General features: G+C 41.5%; 1 protein-coding gene across 1 annotated transcript; it reads left to right on the top strand.

Annotated features, from left to right (window-relative positions):
- The first annotated feature begins 735 nt into the window (after positions 1-735).
- On the top strand, positions 736-24,805 carry BMP3 (bone morphogenetic protein 3). Its single transcript, XM_039220854.1, has 3 exons — positions 736-1,060; positions 16,265-17,175; positions 24,614-24,805. The coding sequence occupies exons 1-3, from the start codon at positions 736-738 to the stop codon at positions 24,803-24,805; spliced, it is 1,428 nt and encodes a 475-aa protein (XP_039076785.1).
- The last annotated feature ends 992 nt before the right edge of the window (positions 24,806-25,797 follow it).

Raw genomic sequence — 25,797 nt, 5'->3', positions numbered from 1 at the left:
CCACCCCACCCCTACTTCCTCTTCTCTCTCTCCCCCTGCTGGTTTGCTGGTTACTTCCCCCTTCCCTTCTCTCTCAGCTATAGCAGGGTCCAAGCTGCCTGCGAGGGACGGGGCGAGATTGGCTGCGGACTGTACAGATCAGCCGAGGAACGAAGTAGCCTCTCTCTCTCTCTCTCTCTCCACACACACACACACACACACACACACACACACACACACACACACACACACGCTCAAAACTCGGACCTGCCGCACTACGGCTGCTCCAACCCCTGGAAAAGGCAAAGGCAAGGGAGCGCCCTCCGGACCGCTGCGCGCACCCGGCTCGGGCAGTGCGCCCGACGCAGCGCTGGTGCTTCCCCAGCGCGGCCGCTTAGGCCGGCTGTTCTGGAAGATAAAGAGGGGAGGGAGGACAGAGCCAGAGCCTGAGGACACCCGGGCCACACACGCCGCGACGTAAGCTCCCCCTCGGCGCACAAGTGAGGACGGCTCCCGCAGCGCCCTGCCCTGGTGAGGTCCGCGCCGCCGCCCGGGAAGAGCCCACCTGCCGGTGCGAGAGCAGCCAGTGCGGAAAGCGCGACCTGTCGGGGGCCTGGCCACGCAGTGCCTGTGGCTCCGGGCGCCCTCGCCCCGGCTCATCTGAAGTTCAGCCCTCGGCTCTGTCGCGGGCCCCTCGCGCCCTCGGCGGGTCCCCCCGCCACGCGGGGAGCGGACGCGCGGCGCCGGGACCTCGCTATGGCCGGGGCGCTCGGGCTGCTCTGCCTGTGGCTGGGCTGCTTCTGCGTGAGCCCGGCCCGGGGGGAGAGGCCGAAGCAGAACTTTCCGGAGCTCCACAGGGCCGTGCCGGGAGACCGCCCGGCAGGTGGGGGCCTCGGCCCGGTGCTGCCGCCGCACGACAAGGTGTCGGAGCACATGCTGCGGCTCTATGACAGGTACCGCGGCGGCGGCAAGCCCGAGGCGGGACGCACGCAGGGGCCCTCCGAGCGCGGCTCTCAGCCCCTGCGCCCCCCGCCGCTGCGCGAAGGCAACACGGTTCGCAGCTTTCGAGCCGGAGCAGCAGGTGAGTGCCCGCCGTCCCGCCGCAGGTTTCTCCCGGGATCCCCCACCCCCACCCCCACACACTGCCCCGCAGCTCCGCGTCTGCTCTCCGCTCTCTAATGCTACCTGGAGACCTTCCCTCACCCTCCGCGGCCGCCCGCTGAGCCCCTCGGTCCCCTCACACCCCGCGTTTCGCCAGCTACGAATCTCAGTTTTAGATCCTGACTTAAGAGGGACATCTGGAGAGAAGAAAGGCGCTGAGCAGCCGAGTGGGTCGCGGTGGGCTGGAGGAAGTGGCTGGGAAAGGGTGAGGGGCTGTCCCCTGCCCGGCGGAGCCCTCCCGCGCTGGGCGTCTGCAGCGCTCCTGGGGTCCCTCGTCCGGATGTTTCCTAAGCCAGCCAGCGGGAGTTCCCCAGGACTGGGCTTTAGCCGTGTTTACCTAAAGGCAGATGTCATTTTATGCCAACCTGAGGCACCAGAGAGGAAAGTCACACTTGAACTAGACGCGTTCCCTCGCCTTTTAGACAGTGGCTTTTCCAGACCTTGCACCCGCTCTTGACTCGTGTTCTCTGTGTTACTGTATTTGACACTTTCTGTTTGATAGTCCCTTGGTGGCAAACAACTGCACCAGGTGGTCGAGTGTTTGGATTACTTAAAACCCATCTGGGCAAACAGGGGTTGTACCTAGTCCACCCTGGGAGGAGTGGGGGGTGGGGAACGCGCGGTGGACATCGGTGGAGGTAAACACCTCTTGGAATCTGCCGATGAAAATCTGCTCATCCCATTTTTCAACACACAGATCACTGCGGAGCGAAATTCATGGTTTAACAAGGCTTCTCCTGTCCCCTGTGGTAAAGCGAATAACTTATGCTAACAGCCTGCCTCCCTTGTGCTAACAGCTTGAGGGAAAGTTTCCTGGACACCGACTTGGTTTATATGCTTTGAAGACACATCAGGCTTCCCCCCTGCCCCCCACATTCACGATAAAGGGAAATGTAACTGCAAACCCTGTCTTCAGTGAACCGTTGAAAAATAGCCAAGAATCTTCAAGTTAGGAGGCCTTGCCTCATGCTCTCTCCCTTCTGTCAGGATCGCTAGAAAGAAATCTCCCAAAGCCTTGATATGTAGGACTCCTGGAATAAAGGAAAACCAAAGCATCCATCAAGGAAAGCCCTCGGCTGACACTGTAAATACACTCTAGAGCTCCTAGGCATGATGACATTTACAATAAATGTGAATTATGCTTTCTAATGGAGGAGTCTTTAGAGTCTGAGCTGAACCAGATTTTACTTTCTTCTTCAAACCATGAACATAATGGGTAGAGGGCCTCCCTTGCCTCAGCATGCCAGCCACTTGAGGAGCCTGTCCTCACAGCTGACCACACCAGGGAATGCCCTGTTTATTTCAGTGCAACCCTGAGAGCAGAGCCCAGTGAAGGAGCAGTGAGAGAACAACAGGAATTGGAAAGAAGTTGGGTGCGCAAGGCAGGTGGCAGTAAATGAAGATACTCAAGTGGCTCTTCTCTTGATAGTCATTCTGTGTGTGTGCGATATTCCTAGGGAGTAGCCAGAGCACCCAAGAGACAAATAGTATTTTTTTCTGTCAACAAGTTTCATTTTTAGTATGAATCACAGGGTTTAGGGGTGGAATGTGAATTTGTTTCGTTCACACCTATTGCGTAGTTGTTTGTATGTTTGTTTTAGGCTGAGTGAACCACGTGTGGGAGAGGGCTAAGGATTTGAATAACTCAGGCTCCATGGACTTCTGGGCTTCGGCTCATTCTGTGCGTTATAATTTCAGTGTCCCTTATCAGCCTCACCGGTCTTATACCATCAATTGATAAACTCTGATGCGGAGGCCAGAAGTTCCCTTGAAATGATGAATTGCAGCTTGAAGCATATATACAAGGCTGTGTGCCCTGATAAGAAAAGTAATCCGTTTAGCATCCTAGAGACTGTCTTAATGACTTATTCATCAAACATAGACACTGGTTTTTGTGGAAGCTTAAGTGTCATGTTACCGCATTGGAGACTCCTGGAGAGGTGGTCCGCGTTGGACCCCTTCCAAGAGTGTTTAGTTACTAACACACTAAAAAGACCTTATTATAAGGCAATTCTGGCTCTAAGAAGGCAGGACTTCGGGGCGGTGCTAAGGCTTTTTATGTGTGTCCCTCTCCTTTATCCATATCAACATTTCCATAACACTCTTTGTCTTCTGACCTATGTTCGGATATAGGTGAAAGATGCTGTCTGCTTTAATAAATCAGATATGTTTTCCAGCCCATGGTGTTTACGTTTCCCAGCATATGGGCTTCTCCATAGCAACGATGTTACAAATTTTAGTGGAAGGTCAGGTGGTGTGCTGTGTGTATGGCGTAGCTGCTGATCAGGCAGACTTTCCAAGTGCTTATCCAGACTGAGTTATAGCCTCAGAGCCCTATTTGCTCCTTGGAACATACCTGATTAAAATTATTTATTGTTCTAAACCTAGAATATCTTTGGTTGAAATGTAGCTGCTGTGGTATCCCTCTGATTACTTTCTACTTAAACCATTACTTGATGGTGGGTGGCATCCATCCTAAATACACTTTCTGCTAACCCCTTTTCTCTTCCCTCAATGCTATGCAGCGGGTGTGCCAAAACCGTAAGTTTGGAACACTCATAAGTCTTTTTGTGATGTGTAAGGGTTTACATAAAGATCGGCTTTATCTTTTCCTTTGTAAGAAGTAATTTACAAAACTATTGACGACAGAGAAGTTTAGATTTATAAAAATACACCATTCTTGCAGGGATACCAGAGGCATATGCCATCAGCTTTTATTTTAACCTTAGTCTAAGTTGTCCTTGGTTACTGTGTATAAAAAGAAGAATATTTTACAGAAGGTTTTCTCCTGGCCTGACTCTTCAGGGTACACACTTTGTGTATCACTGGTTTCGCATGATTCCCATAGCCACGTACTCTTATTTTTCTTCCTCACAAGTTTAACTTCTTTAGGAAAAGCGATTAAAGCACACATGTTCTTATGAGGAAAGTATCATTATTTCAATTCATGAAATATAACTACAAAAAGATGACATTTCAGTGACTGCGTGTCACCTGTTTTAAAAAAAAATCACACAGACTTCATAGATCAAAGAAAATTGAGGTAATCCGGACCCAAAAGTGAATATTTTCCTTCAATGAGAAAGGGAGTGTCTTTCCTACTATGACCAAAACCATTTAAAAGTAAAGGATTATGGATTATCATTTGATGTGTTTCTGAAGTGCAAGGCTAAAATGTATGGATTTGGGAAAGATAGAGTTCAGGGCAGATGGAGCATTCCAATAGGGATCATCCTTGTAAAATCCAGTGGTAGAACATCATGTTTAATGGGCTTAATGGCAAGGGAATATAATAACTTTATAAAACTACAGTTACCTTAAAGTTTCTGGCACCTAGAAACGAGGCTTGAAATTAAAGAGCACTCACACAAAAAAGATAATGTTTGTATTCAAAGGACAATAGTATATCTGGAGCAGGGGATGTTGATATGCGGCTGCTTTGAATTACATACTACTTTGAATATATGACAGGCCTTAATGAAGTTTCTACTGTAATGGGCAAGACAGCTTTACAATCTCTGACATTTGAAAATCCATAATACCATGAATTCTTGATTATCCATACTAATGGAAAAGAGAAAGAGAATGAAAAAAATTATTTAAATCTGGCTTTTTAAGTATAGTTAGACCCGCTCAAAGAGACCATGAGGGTCAGTGACAAAAAAATCCCCTAAGTAGGTTATTCAATCAGGAAATATTTACACATTAAAAATATATACATAACTAAGAATATATTAAGGCGATCACATGTAACTTATCTAAGCAGTGGGAATTTAGGACCACTTGGCTGACCCAGTTCAGATTTCTATAAAATTAAATTGGGACATGAGTATCAAATTTGCCCTTAAGCTTTTTGGAATTATACATGTTTATATGTAGAAGAGGCTTTATAGAAAGCAAGTTCATACCCCCTTACATAGAAGAAGAAATGGATGTCATGATGTATTTACCAGACAATTTTTCAAACATACTGAGCTCATCTCAAAACCTATTATTTCTAATAACCCAGTCTAAATTTGTAGGAGAAACTCCTGTGGAAGAGGTCTTTGGAAGATGTTAACGGGTGTTATGTAAAACTGGGTCCCATGGCCAAATCAGTTTGGAAAAACTGATCATTTTTATTTGCGATGGGAACTGTCAGGGCCTTCAAATGATAATGAGTCCTCCTAAGAGTGGATCATTTTCTCCCTGAGAGAGAATTTTAGAGAATTATGGCCCTAAGATATCTAGTTGGAGAAACACTGGTTCAGACACTTCCTAATTTCTCAGAAAAGGAAGATACACAAAATTCAGGTAAATATCACAGCTGAAAACTGTCTCATTTCTCATTTCCATTTAGTACCTATCTCAGGAGGTTAACTCACATTGTTGCTTTTTGGACTTGGGTCCAATCGGCATTGTATCATCTTCCTGCTTTCATGTTTTAAACTTCTCTGAATGTAATTGTAGAGTCTTACTGTTATTAAATTTACAATTTCCCTGTTTCTTTATGAATTCTCCTTCATTGATTTCTTCTCTGGACTTAATATTCACTAGTTCACAGCTGTATGATGCTTTTAAAAGAAAAACTACTTTATTTGTGGAAAAATTCACTGGAGAATACACACATCACTTTGTTTAAATATATCACCATTAATAACTTGGTGAAAGACACTAAAAAAAAAAAACAGATACACTCAAGACACCTATCAAATCCCTTATATAATTACCAATGTTTGTTGTATTTATTAGACATAATAAAACCCGTACCTATCAAAAAGCCTAGTGAAAAATATTGTGGAAGTTTGCATATACTTCCTATTTGCCAGCCAGGAGTTTTATTTTTGCTGCAACATCAGAAATTTTCTCTCCAAATTTGGATGGTTCTCCCATCTATTCAGTTTGTATATCCTAGCAATCGGTATCTTAATAACTTAATTTTGGTGGAGGTAGTGGAAATAAGTTTGACATCACAAGTAGTCTCGGCTTGAACTTTCCTACGCCAAGTTTCAATTCAGAATGTATTGTTACGAATATGAGCCCATGAACATAGAATTACGTAATGGAAACATTGGCATAGTATTAATCAAGTGTCACAAATATACCAGGACAATACTACCTACGTCGGACAGGGATAAATGACGACACTGTAACTTAAGAGCACTCATATATGGAATATTTAGAAATGCAGGAAGTTGCTCATCTCTCACATGTTAATAGTGGTTGTGTCCTAGCATATCGATACCTGGAGCAATACTTTCGGTAAAACACTTTTTAGGGATGATTTGTTTAAAGGCATAGATGTCTATTTATTTCAAACACTTAAGTGTGTAAGTCATAGAGCAGTTGGTTGAGCAGTGTGGTTATTGACTCCTTCAGTGATGGACTTACCTTTAAGACCATCTTCTCTCAGCGACAGAACCACAGTAAATGCAGTGCCTAGATTTTATTTGGGCACAGTAGGAATAAATCATTTGGACAAACCGATGCTACTGTGTTGCCATCTTCAGCTATTTCTTACTCTACACAGTGAGCTCTATTAAATATTCCTTTCATAAAATAAAGGCATGTAATAGTAGTAGAAATGCAAGATCATTTGTCCAGTCTTCTGATTTTACAGGTAAATCAAGTGAGACCCAACATGATCTTATTTGCTTTTCCTTCAAAGAATATTGTAAAATTAAAATATTGCACAGAATTAAGCTAAAGACTGTCCAGATTAAGTGTAACTGCTACACTTAGGCATGGTTTAAGGCAAATCATTTTCAAGCAAAGAGGAGATTCCTGGTATTTTAATTTTTCTATTACCTGAGGCTGAGTTAGGAGATCTAACGGCTAATCTGATGGCTGAATTGCTTATTAATAAAGTTATCTAATATTGCCAGGCTCACTTTAACTCTCAAATGGTTAAGTCATACTACCTACTGTGCCAGTCTCACAGAAAGATGGTAGAACTCAATTGTGAAAATGCATTGAGGTTTAGAACCTCTGTATAAATGAGATATTCTTAATATTTTAAAAGGTGTCTCTTTCTAGCTTCCCACAAAGCCATAAGCATATGTAAAATACGGCTCATGTGCAATTGCTTATAACACAGAACAGCAATGCAAATATAAACAGGTGATAGTCTGCTTGTAATACAATCCGTAATACCCCAAAACCCACATTCAAGGAGGTACTATTCTGCCCTGGCCTTGATGGCTGAGTGAGCAGACCTGCACTTGGTTGTAGTGAAGTTCATTGTTCTAAAGGATGATCGCTGGATTAGCTGTATCAGCATCACCAGGGAGCTTGTTGGATATTCTCCAGCCCACCCAAGACCATCTGAATTAAACTCAGGAGGTGGGACACAGAATCTCTATTTTAACAAGCCATCAAGGTGATTCTGATGCATGTTCGAGACACACTTGTCTAACCTCATGTCCCTAAGGTTTTGAGTATCTTATAACCAGCATCTATGATCCAGGATTGATTCACATGTGAGACCTGATCTCATCTGATACTTTTAGTGGACCTTTCTATGGACAAATGGTTTATTAATTTATAGAATAGCAAGCTTCTTTCACTTTAGAAGGTATATTCCGATCTTTGTGGTAGTCTTTTCTCTGGAGTGGTCTTTAAAGTAAGTTAATAAAGACTTATTACCCTTCTGCCATAGCTGCAGAGAGTTTGGGGCCTAATAGAGCTGCTGGAAGGGGCATCTGGAAGAGGAATGTGTAAAGCAAGTCTCTGAAGTGCAAAGAACATATCTCATTTCGTTCTTGTGTTCTGAGGACCTGGTATAGTTTACCACATAGCAGGCACTCAGTAAATATTTCAGTTGAGCTGAATTAGATGTTCAGGGGACTAGATAAGAAGAGATAGTAGAAAAGCTATTAGCCAGGCAAAGGGTCCTTTGAAAAGAAACTTGCCATGAGAGAAGTTCCCACGAGGCATTTTACCATGTATATATCTAATGGCAATCCCATTCTACTTTAAATACAACTGTTCTAATAATGCTTTTTTTATTGATGAACTGAAAGGAAACACCATATGGTATCTAAACCCAAGAAGGGCTTCTGTTGACTTTGGGAAGTTGAAACTACTTGAAAGTATTTTTCATTTTGGTGTTAAGTAGGAAACATTTTTGAATCTGGTAAGTTTACACAGTTGCTCATGCAACAAATTTGACAAATATTTCTTAGGACATAAATACCGTAAAGTACTAGGAGTTCAGAGATTTATTAGGACATGGGTCTGCCCTCCGAGAGCTCACAGTCTAGGAATGCCCTGGGGCGGAGGCTAAGAGTAGATAAACTGATTAATGAACATTTTGCTATTCTAGAAAAACCTACATTATATCATCTTTGGCCATGTTTTACTTTGGACATAGAGAATGGTTGTCTTGGAATCCCATAAAACTCAGTCGTTTGACTGGCACTCTGCAAGAAAAACAAGATCGTGGTGACTTTGTGTTCTGTTTAGAAAGTCTCCGTCTTGTCTTTGCCGCGGAGCCGAAGGTGGCCGATGGCAACAGCAGTCTGGAGTCAGGAGTCCGCATACACTCAGCCAGTGACTGCGGGTGTATATGGCTCTTTCCTAGGCACCCTGGCATTTCCAGCAGCTGTACTTTGTTGGAGAGAAAAAAGTTGTCCTTAGTTACATATTTTCTGTATGACTAAAATGTTTTCCCTGCTTTCCGGGGATTTAACTAATCATCAAGATTTCATTTGGTCTATTTGTTTTAAAATCAGACTTTACATAGAAAGCTTTCCATTATATGTTCTAATTCCCTTTGAAAACATTCTGTGTGGGCCAGCACGAAGGTGAACTTCCACTTACCACTCCCTGGGCACCACCTCAGCTACTCCTTGACAGGAGCAGAAGCCTGCCATAGCACGGCTTCTCCTAAGTTACAGTTTCCTCACTGAGTCCTTGGTTTTATTAGGCTTAGGGACTTTGTTTTCAAATAAAAACAGAAATAAATCCTCTGCCTTTATCTATTAATCAAACTTAAAAAAATCTATATAGTTAATAGAAGACCTGGGCTTCTCTCCAAAATCAATGTTACCTAGCTGGTTCTTCATTCTTGCATTTCCACAACGAATGGGCTGGACTCGGTGTGTTTATTCATGAAAGAAGCATTTACTGAGCACTGCTTTAGAGTTAAGCCCTATGCTTGGGGCTGAAGAGTCTGTTGAAGTTACTACAGGTGACCTTGCCTTTAAGGAGGTTTTGGTCTCAGGAAGGAGCGACAATATGATGAAAATTGTATTAGAGGCAGGGGTCTAACTGAAGGAATGGGTTGTCATGATAAGCGCGTCTCAAGAGTGGTGCCGATTCTCTGCCCTAATGATCAAGGAGAACAGGGCTGATGAAGGCATTCCAGGGAAAAGCAGCAGCAGGTGCAAAATCCTGACAGGGGTTCTAAGAGGAGCGTGGCTGAAACTCACCTGACTTCTGAAGGCTTTTTAAATTCACAGAGATGATGATTTTAGAAAATTCAAAATAAGACTATAATGCCAATGGCAAATCCTAACTAGACTGCTGCTGATGTGTTGCCAGCCAGGAAAATCCAAGCTTGTGCTAGCCCCAGCAAACAGTTAGAGAATAGCGCCACCTATTGGTAGTAATAGTTTGGCGTCAAAAACATTTCATTGGCAAGAGCTGAAAATAAAACCTGTTAACAGTTCCTTCCAAGGGATCTGAGAGGCTATCTAGTGCATCTCCACACCCTCCATACCATAAAGAGACCTTCCTGCAATAGTCTTGCATTACGACTATCGTATGTTTGCTCAGTCCCATGGAAGGGTCTCACTATCATACTAGACACTTAGAAAGCCATTACATGTTGGTCTGGATTCTGCCTCCATTCAACTGTCACTTTTAGACCTCATTCTCATCTTTGACCCTGGAAACAAAAAACCCTGATCTCTCTTCAGCCCCTTAAGTATTTGAAAACAATTTTCATATCACTGGCAAACTATTTTTTTTCTTCCTTCAGACCATGTATCTCTATTTATTCAACCCCAACTTGTAAGACACAGTTTCCAGACCCTTCAACATCTTGGTTATTCTCTTCTGTATCAATAAATTGGTTAAAATGAGAACACCCAGAATGAAGTGTGCAACTCTAGATGTAATTAGATTGGGGTGGCAGTTAATGTTTCCTGGTACCTGAAGATTACAAACAGCCTCAAAATGTGTAAACTATTGTTTTTTTTTTTCACCTGCTAAAACCCACCATTGTTTTATATATTATTTTTGTGTCAGTTTGTTCTTACTAATCAGAAAGTACACCTCAAGTACCTATTTGGAATTCAATAATTCAATAATTCCAAATAGGTAAGTACCAGCGTTTTTCAGAAGAAAAGAAAAGTGAGCACTCTAGCATTTTTCATTTGCTGATATTCGAACATCTATACCTGTGTCTGTAGATAAGACTCAGCTACCCACGGAGAAGAGCGAGAAGCCTACTGCTAAACTCCTGTTCTTACGTATGCGAAGACTCTCATTTGGAAAGTTAAATTAACTTTAAAAATCCATCAAATTAAAAGCATGAGAGTATTGAGTAGATATTATCACTTATTTCCACTTTCGGGGAAGTATTTATCTCCTCATTTATTTCTCTACACACAGCTCCACGCAACTGTCTTATTCCTATTTTCATCCATTGTAAATACTAGGTATTTGATGGGTTGTTTGGAGGGAAAGAGCATTAACTTGCATGGAAAGAAAATGTTTTAAGGTTAAAGAAGGCAAAAATAAAGTATGCATTAGAGAAGTTTAAAACTGTTTGGGCGAAATGATTGAGACTTGTAGCTTATTGTTAAAACAAAGAGGGAATCGGAGTCACCTAGAACAGCCAGGGCTAATGCACCCCATGACCTGGGTAGAAACGGCAAAGATCGAGTGCTGGGCATGATACAGCACCTATAGTTGGGAGCTAGATGTGAATTGGCAATTCCTTTTCTGAATTTTGGCAGCTTAGATGTCTGTTAGGACTTCAGAAAACTGGATTAGTTTGGGATATTTTATAAATTTCTGTTGGAAATACCACTATGCAAAAACCTCCATCATTGCTTATACTGCCAGATGTGCTCCCTCTGTTTTCCCATCCCCAAACTTCCCCTTTGCCCTTCATTCTTAAAAGTCTAGTTCAAAGATTAACTCTTCCCTGTGTATCCTTCTTCCCCTTACATGCGCAAAGTTAACTGCTCCCTCCTTGGCATTGCTCCAAGAATGTAGTTCACACCTTCGACAGCAAATAGCATCATCATGACAGAGGTACCTGCTATTGCTTATCAGTCTTTTCCCCGTGCTGCAGTGTGGACAGCAGCGGCCATTTGTGCAACCCTGAGACCCAGCGCAGGGTCCCGCACCTAGTAGGTGTTCAGCTCATGTTTGTGAAAATGAAACATTTGTTTTGCTTTGCTTCTGGTTCTTTGTTGGCTGTAGTGGATGACCATGTGAAACGCACAAATAACACAACTGAACCTATGTGTAGAATCGCTATGCCGTAAAACACTGTTGCTAAACTAACTCTTTTAATTCTATTTTAGATCAGTTTGTTAATCTTAGACTTTTGTCTGCAGGTTGAATTAGCTACAACTGGAGGCAAAATTAAAAAGTAATCACCAAAATTATCTTTAGCTAATGTTCTTGGTAAAGGAAAGTGTGCTGCATTCCAAGAAGGGAATCTTTTGCCCAACTTACTATTTGGTTTAAGTACCCATGTTTAGCAGAATCCTAGTTCTTCTCTGCACTTGGAAAAAAAAAATAAATGTCTTTTTTCTTCCCTTTTGGACTATATGTGACTACGAAAGTGGTGGTTATCCTAGACTGCCACAGTCCAGCAGAAATTTCATTTGAGCCACAAATGTGAGCCACACATGTAATTTCAAATTTTTAGTGGCCACATTTAAAAATATGAGAAGCAACAAGTGAAATTAATTTTAATAATATATGATTATATTGAAATTGTTCTATACCCAGTTTCTGATGTGGGTGAGAGGGGAGGAAGTTCCCCACACCAACAAGCAATTCTCAGACACCAGAAGGGCATCTGAGAATTCAGCTCGGTCTCCCTGAAGATAGCATCAGATCCCACAGGCGAAGGGCTCAGTCCCACAAGACCACCCTCCACTTCCAAAGCCAGTCACAAGCCAAGGCTGTTACCCGTGCTTCTGACCAGCTGGCTACATATTAGAGGTTCCCATGACCCCCTCCTTGGGTCTGATGAATTTGCAAGAGCAGCTCACGGAACTCAGGAAATGCATTTGCTTACTAGATTACCAGTTTATTATAAAAGGATATAACTCAGAAACAGCCAGATGAAAGAGGTGCATAGGGCAAGGTAGGAGAAAAGGGTGTTGAGATCCCTCTCCAGGCATGCTGCTTTTCCCCAAATCTCCATGTATTCCCCAACCTGAAAGCATTCCGAACCCCATTCTGGTAGGTTTTTATGGAGGCTTCATAAATATAGGCTTTGTTGATTACACCAGGCAATTAAATCAGTTGATGCCTTCAATCTCCCTCTCTTCTTTCCTTCTGAATCAGGGGTGGGACTAAAAATGCCAATCCTCTAATCCGTGGGCCGGCTTCCCCACAAGTCCTCTAAATTCACCTCGTTAACAAAACAAAAGGCACCTGTATGAATCTCATCACTTAGGAAATTGCAAGGGTTTTAGGAGCTCTGTGCCAAACACAGACCAAAGACCAAATGTATGTATTTCTTATTATAAATCACGATATCGCAATTTTTAACCCCATCCATCCAAATATTATCCTTTAACGTGCAATCAACATAAACTTATATTCATGTGCTATTTTACATTCATGTTTGTACCAAGTCTTTGAAATGCAGCATGCATTTTACACTGAATAGCACATTTCCATTCAACCTTAAATGGCCAGTCACTATCATATTGGACAGAAAGTTCTAGTTAGCTAACATTCACTGAGATTTTCTGAGTGCTGCGTGCTCTGCATTCTGCCAATTAATTCGCACAACTCTGAAGTCGATGCTGTTGGGCTCTTTTTACAAATAAGCAAAGGGAGCCTGGGTGGCTTAGTCTGTTGGGCATGGACTCTTGACTTCGGCTCAGGTCATGATCCCAGATTGAGCCCGGGGTCAGGCTCTGCGCTGAGCATGGAACGTGCTTCGGATTCTCTCCCTCTCTTGCTCTCTGCCCCACCTGCCTTTTCTCTGTCTCTAAAAAAAAAAAAAAAAAAAAAGAGCCAATTGAGGCTTAAAGAGCTTAGACTTTTTGCTGAGGACAGCTAGTGGGTGTGGTGGAGCTGGGTCTGGGCCATGGGGCTTTGACTTTGACTTCAAAATAGTGTACTGAACTAAAATGCTAGCCATCACAAGAGGCAGCCTGACAGATTCTGAAACATTTACTAGAAGATACTGAAGATTAGACACAGGGGTGGAGACTGCTTAACAGCAGGTCACAAGGTGTCTGGAAACATGTTTGAAAGAGGGAACATTTTTTTTTTGAGGAGGAAGAGGAAACATTTTGAAGCAAAATGTTGGGCGAAGGAGCACTATTACTTTGCCCATTAAGACACTACCACCCAGATCCTATGTAGCTCATTTTTTCCCTGCCAGGATGTCTGTTTGGCAGCCATTTGATTGCCACATACTTAGAACAGAGACTTCTCTTCCTTCCATTTTCAACTTCCATCTGCTACAAGAAGTTTGGGTAAAAGTATATGCTACAGTGACTGGTACGAATTAAGCTAGAGTCTCTGAACAGCCCTGATGCCACGGCTTTGTTATAAAGGTCTGTAAAATATTATCCTGGTGTCATGGATTGTACAAATGTGCACAAATGGCAGCTTCCTCCTTTTCCTTCACACAGTGTTAAAAATGAGTAAAATATGTTTCCCATTGCACTTCCCTTGTGCTTGGGGACTCAGTGAACTCATTTTAAGTTTCCACGTCTTTATAGAAATGTTTTGTTTTTACTGAAATATGTTTTTGATCAAGAACATAATTTCACGATTGCGTGTATGTTTCTGAAACCAGTATGTATACGGAACAAGTGCACGGAGGGGCGCTCGGGCTCTGGTGGCTGATTCCAGGACTGGGTGTTCTTGAGTCTAACCTCAGCCTTACTGTTAACGTGGTAGATGATCTTAAGAGAAGCAACCGAGCTCTACCCTTACTAATCGATCTCTTGTTCTGTTACTCTCTCTCATTTCTGAGGAATGCGAGCACAACTGACCAATGTCAATCATTTCATCGAAAGAAGAAATTCAACTCTTAAATTCTTGAGCTGTCATAAATTTCAAGCAAGCTCCACAACAGCCTTAATTCTTTATGACACTTTTGAATGCGTGGCTCATTGTTCCTCACATGTTACCTGAATATTGAGTTAGATGGTTTTGCTTACCTTCCCTCCTCCTGCACCATAAACTTTGTGAGGCAGGTACAGTTAATGCTAGCATTGATAACAATAATCATTTATATTTAAGAAACACTTTCTGGATGCTTTATGAACTGCTTTACACACATCTAACTTAATTCTGATGGCAGTAGAGGTAGATACGATCTCCATGTTATGAATGAGAACAGTGGTGTGCCCAAAGTGGCTGAGTCAGAACCTGAATCAAGGTGAGTCTAATCCCACCAATGCTTGTAACAGGTAGGTTATACACTGCCATGGATAAGAAGATATTCCAATCCTGTGCCAGATTTACAGAGCTAGTTCTTGGTAGTCTTATAATGAAAAGCCCGAGCTCTCAGCTCTCACACCAGTACGTTTCCTGCTGTGTTACACATTTCATAGTGCTTCAGGGAAGGAAAAAAGCAAATCAGTAAAAACGGCTAATCCTTGCTTTTCATCTTTCTCTACCTTTTAAAATTACTCCTATTATCCTTTTTGTTTGTTTGTTTGTTTAATTGAGGTGAAATTCACATAACATAAAATATTTTTAAGTGAACAATTCAGCAACATTTGATACCTTCACAATGTTGAATAATCACCAAGTCTACCTAATTCCAAAATATTTCTATAATTCTGGAATAAAACCCCCGACCCAATAAGAGGTTTCTCCCTCATTCTGCATGCCTCCAGCCCCTGGAAAACATCAATCTGCATTCTGTCTCTATGGATTTACTTGTTCTGGAATACTTCATGTAAATGGAGTCATACAATATGTGACCTTTTGAATCTGGCTTCCATCAATTAACAGTGTTTTCAAGGTTCCTCCACACTGTTGCATGTACTGTAGTAGCAGTTCTTCATTGCTGTTTATGGCTTAATAATATTCTACTGCATGGATAAAACCCTGTTTGTTTTTCCATTCATTCAGTGATGGACATTTGCGCTGTCTCCACCTTTGGCTATTGTAAATAGTGTAACTGTAAACATGCATGTACGTGTACCTGTTTTCGATTCTTTTGTCAATAAAGGAATAGAATTGTGGAGTCACAAGATATCGCTATGAACTTTTGGAGGAACTGCCAAACTTTACCACATCAGCTGAAGCATTTTGCATTCCAACCAGCAATGTAAAGTGTTGCTGTTTCTCCACATCCTTGCTAATACTTATTTTGTTTTTCATTATTATAGCTCAGCTAGTGTATGCTAGTGTATGCTAATGGTACCACAGTGTGGGTTTTATTTACATTTCCCCAGTGATTACTAATGTTGAGAATCTTTTCATGTGCATGTTGGCCCTTTATACATTCTTTTTAGAGAATTGTCTGTATGATGTTTTTGGCCATTTTTTATTGGTTTCTTTCACTTCCTGATGTTGAGTTGTGAGAATTATTTACATATTCTGGATACCACATTTTATCAGGTATATGATTTGAAAATATTTTCTTCATCCTGTCGGTTGTATAGACTTTTTTGATAATGTCCTTTGATGTATAAAAGGTGTTTTAAATTTTGAAGTCCAGTTTATCTATCTTATCAATTTATTTATTCATTTTCCTTTTGCTCATCATATTTTGGGTGTCATTATCTAAGCCTCTATGGCTAAATTTAAGGCCAGGAAGATTTTACCTGTATATTTCCTTCTAAGAATTTGATGGCTCTAGGTCTTATATTTAGGCCATTAATTCATTTTGAGTTACTTTTTGTATGTGGTGTCAGGTAGGGTTCCTGTTTATTCCTGTTTACTTTTGTTTGTTTGTGTTTTTCCTTTCTAGGGACTCTCGGAAGCAAGGGACTACACATTTTTAACCTCACTTCTCTAACCAAGTCTGAAAACATTTTATCTGCCACACTGTATTTCTATGTCGGAGAGCTGATAAACATCAGCGTAAGCTGTCCAGTGTCTCGAGGATGCTCACATCATGCTCAGAGGAAACACGTTCTGATTGATCTCTCTGCATGGATCCTCAAATCTGACAGAAACCAAAGTCAACATCTCGGTCATCTTTCAGTAGATGTGGCCAAATCTCATCGAGACTTTGGGTCCTGGCTGTCTAAAGACATTACTCAACTCTTGAAAAAGGCCAAGGAAAATGAAGAGTTCCTCATAGGATTTAACATTACCTCCAAAGGACACCAGCTGCCAAAGAAGATGCTACCCTTCCCCGAGCCTTATATCTTGGTGTATGCCAATGATGCTGCCATCTCTGAGCCGGAGAGTGTGGTCTCAAGCTTGCAAAGACACCGGAATTTCCCCATTGGAGCTGTGCCTAAACTGGATAGTCATATCAAGGCGGCCCTTTCGACTGAACGGAGAAAGAAGCGCTCTGCTGGGGTCCTGCTGCCTCTACAGAACAATGAGCTTCCTGGGGCAGAATATCAGTATAGGGAGGATGGGGTATGGGAAGAGAGAAAGCCTTACAAGACCCTTCAGACTCAGGCCCCAGAGAAGACTAAAAACAAAAAGAAACAGAGAAAGGGACCTCACCAAAAGAGCCAGACACTCCAGTTTGATGAGCAGACCCTAAAGAAGGCCAGGAGAAAGCAGTGGATTGAACCTCGGAATTGTGCCAGGAGGTACCTTAAAGTGGACTTTGCGGATATTGGCTGGAGTGAATGGATTATCTCCCCCAAGTCCTTTGATGCCTATTATTGCTCCGGAGCATGCCAGTTCCCCATGCCAAAGGTAGCCATTGTTTTCTGTCCTATACTTCTGGATTCTGTAGAGGAGAAAGACACACTGACCAAGTGTGTGTTTTCATTTCTGAGATCCATCTGGACACTTGTTTCTTGCATTCTAACATGTACTAGACAATAATGGTTATGCTTGGTTTTTCTTTAATGGTTGTTAAGGTGATATGAAGTCAGTACTGGTATGAGGAAGGATATGAGAAAAGACGTATGTGTAAAATATGTGTTTTGTGCTTCTTCCAAACACAGTGTGCAATCAGCGATGTGGTCTATTCAGCTGTGTGCAAATCTTTATCTGCCCACAATAAGCAAGCTGCAAATGACAGAAGGCTGATTGATATTGGAGAGGCTGATATTGGAGAGGCTATTCAGAGAATGACTAGATGTCATGGGGAAAAGGAAGGGGAAGGACTAATTGTATCCATGCCCTATGCAGAACATTTTTTGACAAATAGTTTCTCATGAGATAAACTCGCCCTACAAGGGTCAAGATCAGGGCTGGGCCAGGTAAACTCACCTCATGAAATCCACCAGATGCTTATTTCATTTGCTTCCCTAATAAACATCAAAAAGAAAGGTAAAATAGGGATATGGTAACTCTATAAGCTTCTTCCCAAACTTATTTCAGCTGGTCAGAGCTTATCCGTGTCTCCTCCAAATTCAGTGGCAACCGTACTGTATCATGTTGGTACCAAGTATTCTGATGAAAATATTCTCGGAAGCTTCCACAATCCCACCTCTGCCTTGCACAGCAAATCCAAGTAACTATTCTCTTTGAAATTAGAGTTAGTAAATCACAGTGGTGCCCTCTGGCATTCAGTTAAGCTTATCTCTGAACCTCTATTCTTAGCTTTTATCAATTTGAATCTCTGACATACAATGCAAAGGAGCTGTCGGAATAGAATTCAGAGAAAGAATAGAGATGGATTTTTTGTTCTTTTTCTCAAAACTAGAAGTGAATCAACTTTTGCTGCTGCGTGATAATGGAGAAAAAAATCTTTTGCTTCGAAGAGTGAGCAACTTCTACTTATAGATCTTTAAAGTATCATGTTCATGTTCTAGTCCCACGATCATTGGGATGTTTAACGGAACACATGCATAAAGATCTGACTGAACAAGGCCAGGTCAGCCTCAGGGCCAGGAACTTGATTGGAATCTCATTTTCTTGTTAGGATGTCTCAGAAGAAAAAGCATTCTACGTCTTCTAAGACTTGTCTTTCCCAAGGATTTTTGTCAATTCCATGTTATGTATATCTAAACACAAAGTAAGAATTATTATACACTTACTATGATATAAACAGCCTTGTCTTGTTTAAATATTGATAAAGGGTAGATCACTGTGAAACAAAACTTTTGCCAACTGGGATAGCATGTATTATTATTTTTAAATTGTGTTCGTGTTTAGTTATTTTTGAGAGAGACAGAGAGAGGAAGACAAAACACAAGCGGGGAAGGGGCAGAGAAAGAGAGACCGAATCTGAGGCAGGCTCCAGGCTCTGAGCTGTCAGCACAAATCCTGGCGTGGGGCTCAAACTCACAAACCATGAGATCATGGCCTGAGCCAAAGTCAAATGCTTAACCAACTGAGCCATCCAGATGCCCCGGGATGGTATTTAAAAACAGACCACAAAGATGCAGAATGTAACAGTGATGAATCTTACAGTGTGGGGTTGCTCTGTGGCATTGGGAGGCAAATGAACTCACAATCTGTCTCTAAGTGGGTCTGATTTTTAAGTGGGTCTGTGAGTTTTCCAAATAATCTCTCATACTCATAAACTGTAATTTCTTCTATGAGGCCTGGGGAAGGAATTTGCCTTCCTGACTCCAGATTTTCAGACCCAGGGAGCCATGACAATGTGGAGCTCTTCAGTGAGTTTTCAACTACTCACTCTGGAGACGTGGTGTGGTCTCCACTCTGCCACAGTTACCCCAACTTGCCCCTTCCATCTTGCTTTGACTCTTCAAAACCCTGCCGTTGCTTTGGTAGTTCAGAGATCCAAAGAATAATTATTTAAAAAGCTTGTGAGGGCGGACGCCTGGGTGGCTCAGTCAGTTAAGCGTCTTACTTTAGCTCAGGTCATGATCTCTTGGTCTGGATTTGAGACCAATGTCGGGCTCTGTGCTGACAGCTCAGAGCCTGGAGACTGCTTTCAGATTCTGGGTCTCCCTCTCTCTCTGCTCCTCCTCCACTTGCTCTCTCTCTCTCTCAAAAATAAATAAGCATTAAACAATTTTTTAAGCCTTATAGGGAAAAGTTAAGAATAACAGAGATAAGTCTAAGGAGGGAAGTGTGTTAGTGTGGCAGAATGATTAAATGTAATGCTTGGTCATAGCCAGGCTTCTTAACCCTAATGTGGCTGCAGATTGCCTGGGGACATGTTGGTTCTGATCCAGTAGCTCTGGGCATAGAGCTTAATAATCTGCTGCTGCTGGTCCACAAATCCCATTCTGAGTAGCAAAGCTGAGGGTTAAATGTGGTTTTGGGGAGAAGTTACTCATATTTTCTATACAGTTGACCCTTGAACAACAACATGGGGGTTCAGAGCACTGATGTCTCTCACAGTCAAAAATCCACCGATAAGTCCTAACTCCCCCAAAACTTAACTACTAATAGCCTGCCTCCTGTTGATTGGAAGCCTTATCGATAACATAAACAGTTTAACATGTATTTTCTATGTTATATGTATTCTATATTGTATTTTTAACAATTAAGTAAGCTAGAAGAAAGAAAATACTCAGAAAATCATAACAAAGGGAAAATACATTTGTATTACTGTATCTATCAAAAGAAATCCATATATATGTGTGCCCATGCAGTTCAAACTTACGTTGTTCAAGGGTTAGCTGAATGTTAGTGTTCTCATCCTTGAAATGGGTACAATAGTATATAATAAAACAGTACTACCGACATAATAACAACAGTGGGAAAATGAAACAGTAGAACACTGTGTGCATAGTAGGAGTAGGCACTCAGTAAGTATTTGTTATTAATATTTTTATTAATGGTCATTGTCGAGACCGAGGAGAACAGAAAATTAAATGTAGGGGGCGGAAGAAAGGCCAAATAGGGAAAGGGATCAAGAGAATACAAGATGTAAGACAAGGAAAAGGTTTATAAATGTTTCTACTCCCTTTGTAAACATCTCAAAGCCTAAAATAGGATTCTCCCTGCAGGTTCAACAGCCTGTAAGCTCTTCCAGTAATGTTTCTTTGGAGAGTAATAGAATCAGGACGGCATTGGTTTGCAACAACTGAACTCATCATAACATTTGTCAAAACTTGGAATGGCATCCGAACTCCAGGGAGACATAACAGGGAGAAGTGTGGAGTTTTCTCTCTGAGGCTGAGATTTCCTTTTGCCAAGTTGAGAGTGGAAGTTTGGCTGTTACATGGAGTTCTCCGTCTCTCATCACCTTGTGTGGATCGGCTGAACTTTTCAGGCTTTCTAGTGGTTCCCTTTCAGCCGTCCAGGCTCTGTGGCTTTCAGGTGGTAGAGTACCCAAAAGAATGGGAAACACGAAGCAATCTGAAGCTGCCATAATAGGGGTAATTAATAAGCATTGCTGTTATCAATACGGCTTCCAACACGGTAACCAGAGCGAACTATTAAGAGAAAAATCCAGTCGGAGCAGCAGAGGAAAATAAGGTCCCTGACCAGATCAGTACAAACACATGTGGAATAACTAAGGTGCCAAAGAACTTTCAGACTTTAGATATACATTTTGCCCCAGAGAAAAGCTCTCCCAGGCCAGACTCCTCTGCTGGCCCCCCTTCCTTTTGGCCTCCTGCGCGAAAGCCTGCTCTATATGGCGGGGCTCTCCGTCTGCAAAAGTCGACAACCTGTTCTGTAATTCAGAACAGCTGTGTGTTGCCTTTCCCAAATTCCAGGCTTTGCCCTTTCGCTGATTTCAATTAGATAGTTTCTGGGCCATCACACCCATGTGGGCTGGACTGGGAGAGTGTGGAGCAAAACCCCACGGCTCAGGTCAGGAATGAAGGCTCTTAGCTGATGACACACTCTCCCTTGCTAATGCATTTGTAATCAAATTCAACCCGAGGACATCAGGCGCCGCTTGGCAGGTGCAGGCCGGACCACTGCAGATTTCATTCACAGACACGGCCCCTTGGATTTTTCTGATTTCTAGCCCCTCCAGCCAATCTGTTCTCCCAGGGAGAGACTCCTGGAATTCTGCCATGAGATGAAAACTACCCATATAGCTCAGGCCAAGTTGTATGCCTTTGCTTCCCCTTACCACCTTAGTGGAGATGGAAAACAGAGCTTTCAAATGAAATGAAAATGATTGAGCCATTGTTGCTGACCGAGATGTGAGAGAACCAATAAGGATTAGAGGAATGGGGTTATTTTTTTTTTTTTAATTTCTAGGAGAGAGAGAGAGAGAGATAGAGAGAGAGAGAGAGAGAGACAGCATGAGCAGGGGAGGGTCAGAGAGAGAGGGAGTCAAAGACTGAAACAGGCTCCAGGCTCTGAGCTGGCAGTCAGCACAGAGCCTGACGCGGGGCTCGAACCCACGAACCGCGAGATCATGACCTAAGCGAAAGTCGGACGCTTAACCGACTAAGCCACCCAGGCGCCCCTGAATGGGATTATTTTTGCATGCAATCCTGTGGAAGCGAAGGATAGCAACAACAACAGAATTGGGCAGCAAGGAATCCAAACACTTTGAGCCAAATATCCTCCTATATAATGAAGAAATTCACATTTAATGAGTTCAAAGTGATAAACCCTCCATTACTTTCCTAAGTTTCCAATTCCAATCTCTGGTCATGAAAAGATGACCTAAAAATCCTAAGTTTTGATGTACTGAGTTACCTAAGCAAAAATCACCTAAACTGATGTTAAAGTCATGTTTTACTCTCATTAAAAACAGAGACCAGGGAGGGAAATAATGCAGACCTCACTTGTGACTGGCAAATTTATTAACCTATATCAAGAGAGTCATGAGAAGTATGATCTGAACTCAAAAACAAACAAAAATTTTAGATTGGCAACATGGTTCAAATGAGCAATTAGTGCATGAATCTTTTGTGCATGACATAATGATTCTTGGTAACGGCAGCCTGATCAGAGGATTCCACAGTGAGTCGAAATGGGGAAACTCCCTAGAAAATTGAAGTTGCCTGATAAGACACAGCAAACCAGAATCAAGGGCCCATGCCTGAATTCCAGCGAGCCCACCAGAGACTGTTCATAGTTTCTGAATCTATCATTTGTGAGTTAGAGCTTAAGGAAGAAAAAAAAGGACAGGAATTTTCCTAGGGAACACCCATGAATATTTTCCATATCTACTCTGGGTCATTTGCACAGCAACTTTTATTTTTGTTGATGGGAATTATTTCCACAGAAATAGGTAAAATGGAGGGTATGCTATTTCTTGGAAGTATTTCATCCATTTAGTAAATATTCAGTGCCCAGAGCATATACTCTTCTAGGCACTGGAGAATAGCAATGCATAGCAGAATTTATTCTTTGAGACCTCATTTTCTTAAACAGATCCACTTCTTATGATATTCAAGTATTATAGGAGTCATTAAGACATTAAAAATCACAGAATAATGTCAGAAAATCTACAGTTTAAAAAAATCCTTTGGGGCATTATTATAAGCTATTTGGATCACTGAGTCTTAAGAATAAATCAGTAGAGAAAAGTGGATCGCTGCAAAAATTTTCTTTGGAAATTACCAGTACTGATGAAATAACGACAGTGGCTATTGATCTCTATGGTACAATACCCATTACAGTTTCTGTCAGTTACACAGATTTTATTGATGCTACAAGGCGCAAGATACATGAAATAGAACAACATAGACTTCCTTTTCTTAAAGGGAGAATATCTTGCTTTGCAAAGCTAATTGGAAGTGAACAATTCTTTTCTACATATCCTTAAGAGTTTCTAGGAAAAAGGAGTAAAAATCCAGTTGCCCCTCATTAAGATCATTTTTTAAATGATTTATGCCTATTCACAATAAAGTTAAAGTCTAACGTACGGATAATTTCTTTAATTAAAGTTGAACGATGGGATGAGGCAAATCGGATTTGCCCTTTGTCTCACAAAAATAATCCTTTTTCTTTTTTTGTCTCTTTTTTTTTTTTTTTTAAATGGTATGCCCGCTTTCTATATTATTTGCCTCTCCCTTGGTCCGTATGTACCTTAACCTTTTAACTTGTTCCAGTTTCCCATACTGGGGGTTTTAGGGGTATGAAATTAAAATATCAACTCAGAGGTGCCTCTGAGCCATGAGAAACATGGCTTGAAGTCTTGAAATGAAAAACCCAGAGTTTTGGCCTAAATCCCACTTCTGAATTGACATGTAATCTCTGGCCAGTTACCAAATTTCTGTTTCTAAATGTATTTAAAATAAAACTAGTTGCACCTGCCTAAGCGAGACACTGGGGAAAACCTGATGCTGAAAAGCATGGCATCTCTCCTGAAGAAGTTCGTACCACTCTGGCAATACCCGAACATTCTGGGCTTGGAAAAGTGACTGTCTGTCAAGGCTGAGCAGAGCTGCGTGGTGCTCTACAGCAAACCACATGTCTCATGCTGATGTTAATGGCTCTGTCTGGCATTTTCTCAGGAACAAATTTTTCTTTCTTGACCAAACTTCTGATATCCATGGGATAACCTTAAGCCCCCTAGAATGTTCCCAGAGGATATGGTCCACACTTAGAACTCTTAACAGGACTGCCTTGAAGTCAGAACCCATGGAGCAACAGTGACCCCCAGTGGCCAATGGGCTGGTCTTCTTAACCCCAATTTGTGCTTCTAAGAAGAGGTGAATAATTACACAGTGGAGTAATTACATCCAGTTCATCCTGGTGGCAATATTAAATAAATCAGTGCTCCTTGATGTGCTCATTTTTATTTTAACAACGAAGTGTAAATATCGCTATAGCAGTGGTAATAATGTGTCTGTGTTAAATAGGGTTTGTTAGGGTTCATTATGATTAACATAAAATCAAGAACAAATGGTTTTTGTTACAATCCTGTTATTGAAAACACCCTAGGATGTATTAATCCCCTGTTTGGCAACTAAATTGTTTTTAATGCAGTGATTCTGGCTTAGGTAACTGGATTCAAATACCCACTCTACCACTTACTAGTTATTTGACTTCAGACATGTCATTTAAGCTTTTTGAGACTATTTCTTTATTTTTAAAATATTTCAAAAAATGGTAGTTTTGCTATAAGGAGTACAGATACTATATATAACATGCCTGGCACATAGCAGGTACTTAATAAATGATAACCATGTTGATGATGATGGCATCGGAATGCTGAACGGGTAATGAAGCCAGGGCATTATAAAGTTGTTGAAATGAATTCATTAGGTATGTATCTTAGTGATGAATGGGTAAGAGCAGAAAAGGAGTTCCACCTGACTTATGTGTTCTTCTCCCATTTCTTTTCTAGTCTTTGAAGCCATCAAACCATGCTACCATCCAGAGTATAGTGAGAGCTGTGGGAGTCGTTCCTGGAATTCCTGAGCCTTGCTGTGTGCCAGAAAAGATGTCCTCCCTCAGTATCTTATTCTTTGATGAAAATAAGAATGTGGTACTTAAAGTGTATCCTAACATGACAGTAGAGTCTTGTGCTTGCAGATAACCTGGCAAAGAACTCATCTGGATGCTTAATTCAATTATTAGTTTATTTAATGGACCCCCCTTTTTTTTGCACTGCCAATGCATTTCATCCCAAAAGATTTTTATAGTCAGAGAGAATGAGCAAATAGACTGACGATTTCCATCAAGGAGAACTGAGGTGCATTTGTCTCTGAATGTAACTATATGCAAGATTTTGGTAAATATGGACATTTATTTCTTTTTTAAAAATTCACAAAGGAAAAATGATAACTCCAACTGTTTTTTGGAGCTATTAGAGGACACACTGATTTATTTTTGTAAGGGGCTTTGAAAATAGGTTGGAAAAACACCAATAGCTTATCACTTATCTCTACTCATAGAGAATAGACAATTTCCATATTTTGAGGTAGGCTTATTGCCATAGATTCCTGAGCAACTCAGCAAGTGCTAAATAATCCAATCAACTTTTAAGTTTATCTTAAGATTTGTTAAGACTCTTGTTTACCTGTGTTTTTCCTCCATGTGTAACTGTATGCATAGACGAGTGGAGAGTGTGTGCTGAGTGTTAGAGTATATGCATGTGTGTACATTGCCAGGTGCCTGTGCCGTCTCTAGGAAGATTTGCTTAACATGGTTTTATAAGTCAGTCTACACAGGATTCTTTGTGTTTTTCATTTCATGTTCTGGCAAGCACCATTCTATTATGAGAACTTTACCAAAAAGGACAGAGCGATCCAAGAGCATATGCAGAGAGTTACCACTTGGCCCAGCCATTTAATTTGAAATACAGTTGTTTTCATTTCATTGCCTCTTAGAAAAGGGAAACTGCAACCCAATTTTCAAAAACCCAGATGTACCTCCTCTTCTTTTTCACAAATACCTTCATTTGTTCTTTTAAATTGAATTCAGAAATTCAATTAAATTTTTTAAATTAAATTAAAATTTTGGTTCTCTTGGTATGCTTTTACTTCTTATGAAGTAATCCATAGATACCCAAGCTCAAAAATGGATGGA

This window comes from Hyaena hyaena, unplaced genomic scaffold (assembly GCF_003009895.1).
Source record: "Hyaena hyaena isolate Hyena2069 unplaced genomic scaffold, ASM300989v1 scaffold_915, whole genome shotgun sequence".
In the NCBI taxonomy this organism is placed as follows: domain Eukaryota; kingdom Metazoa; phylum Chordata; class Mammalia; order Carnivora; family Hyaenidae; genus Hyaena; species Hyaena hyaena.
Note: the sequence above shows the minus strand (reverse complement) of the source record. Positions and strands in the feature narration are given on the sequence as shown.

Excerpts from the sequence above, each read along its gene's own strand:
- BMP3 (XM_039220854.1), top strand. The coding sequence starts at position 736 with ATGGCCGGGGCGCTCGGGCTGCTCTGCCTGTGGCTGGGCTGCTTCTGC. Across the intron at positions 1,061-16,264 it reads CTTTCGAGCCGGAGCAGCAG|GGACTCTCGGAAGCAAGGGA; the intron begins GTGAGTGCCCGC and ends TTTCCTTTCTAG. Across the intron at positions 17,176-24,613 it reads GCCAGTTCCCCATGCCAAAG|TCTTTGAAGCCATCAAACCA; the intron begins GTAGCCATTGTT and ends TTTCTTTTCTAG.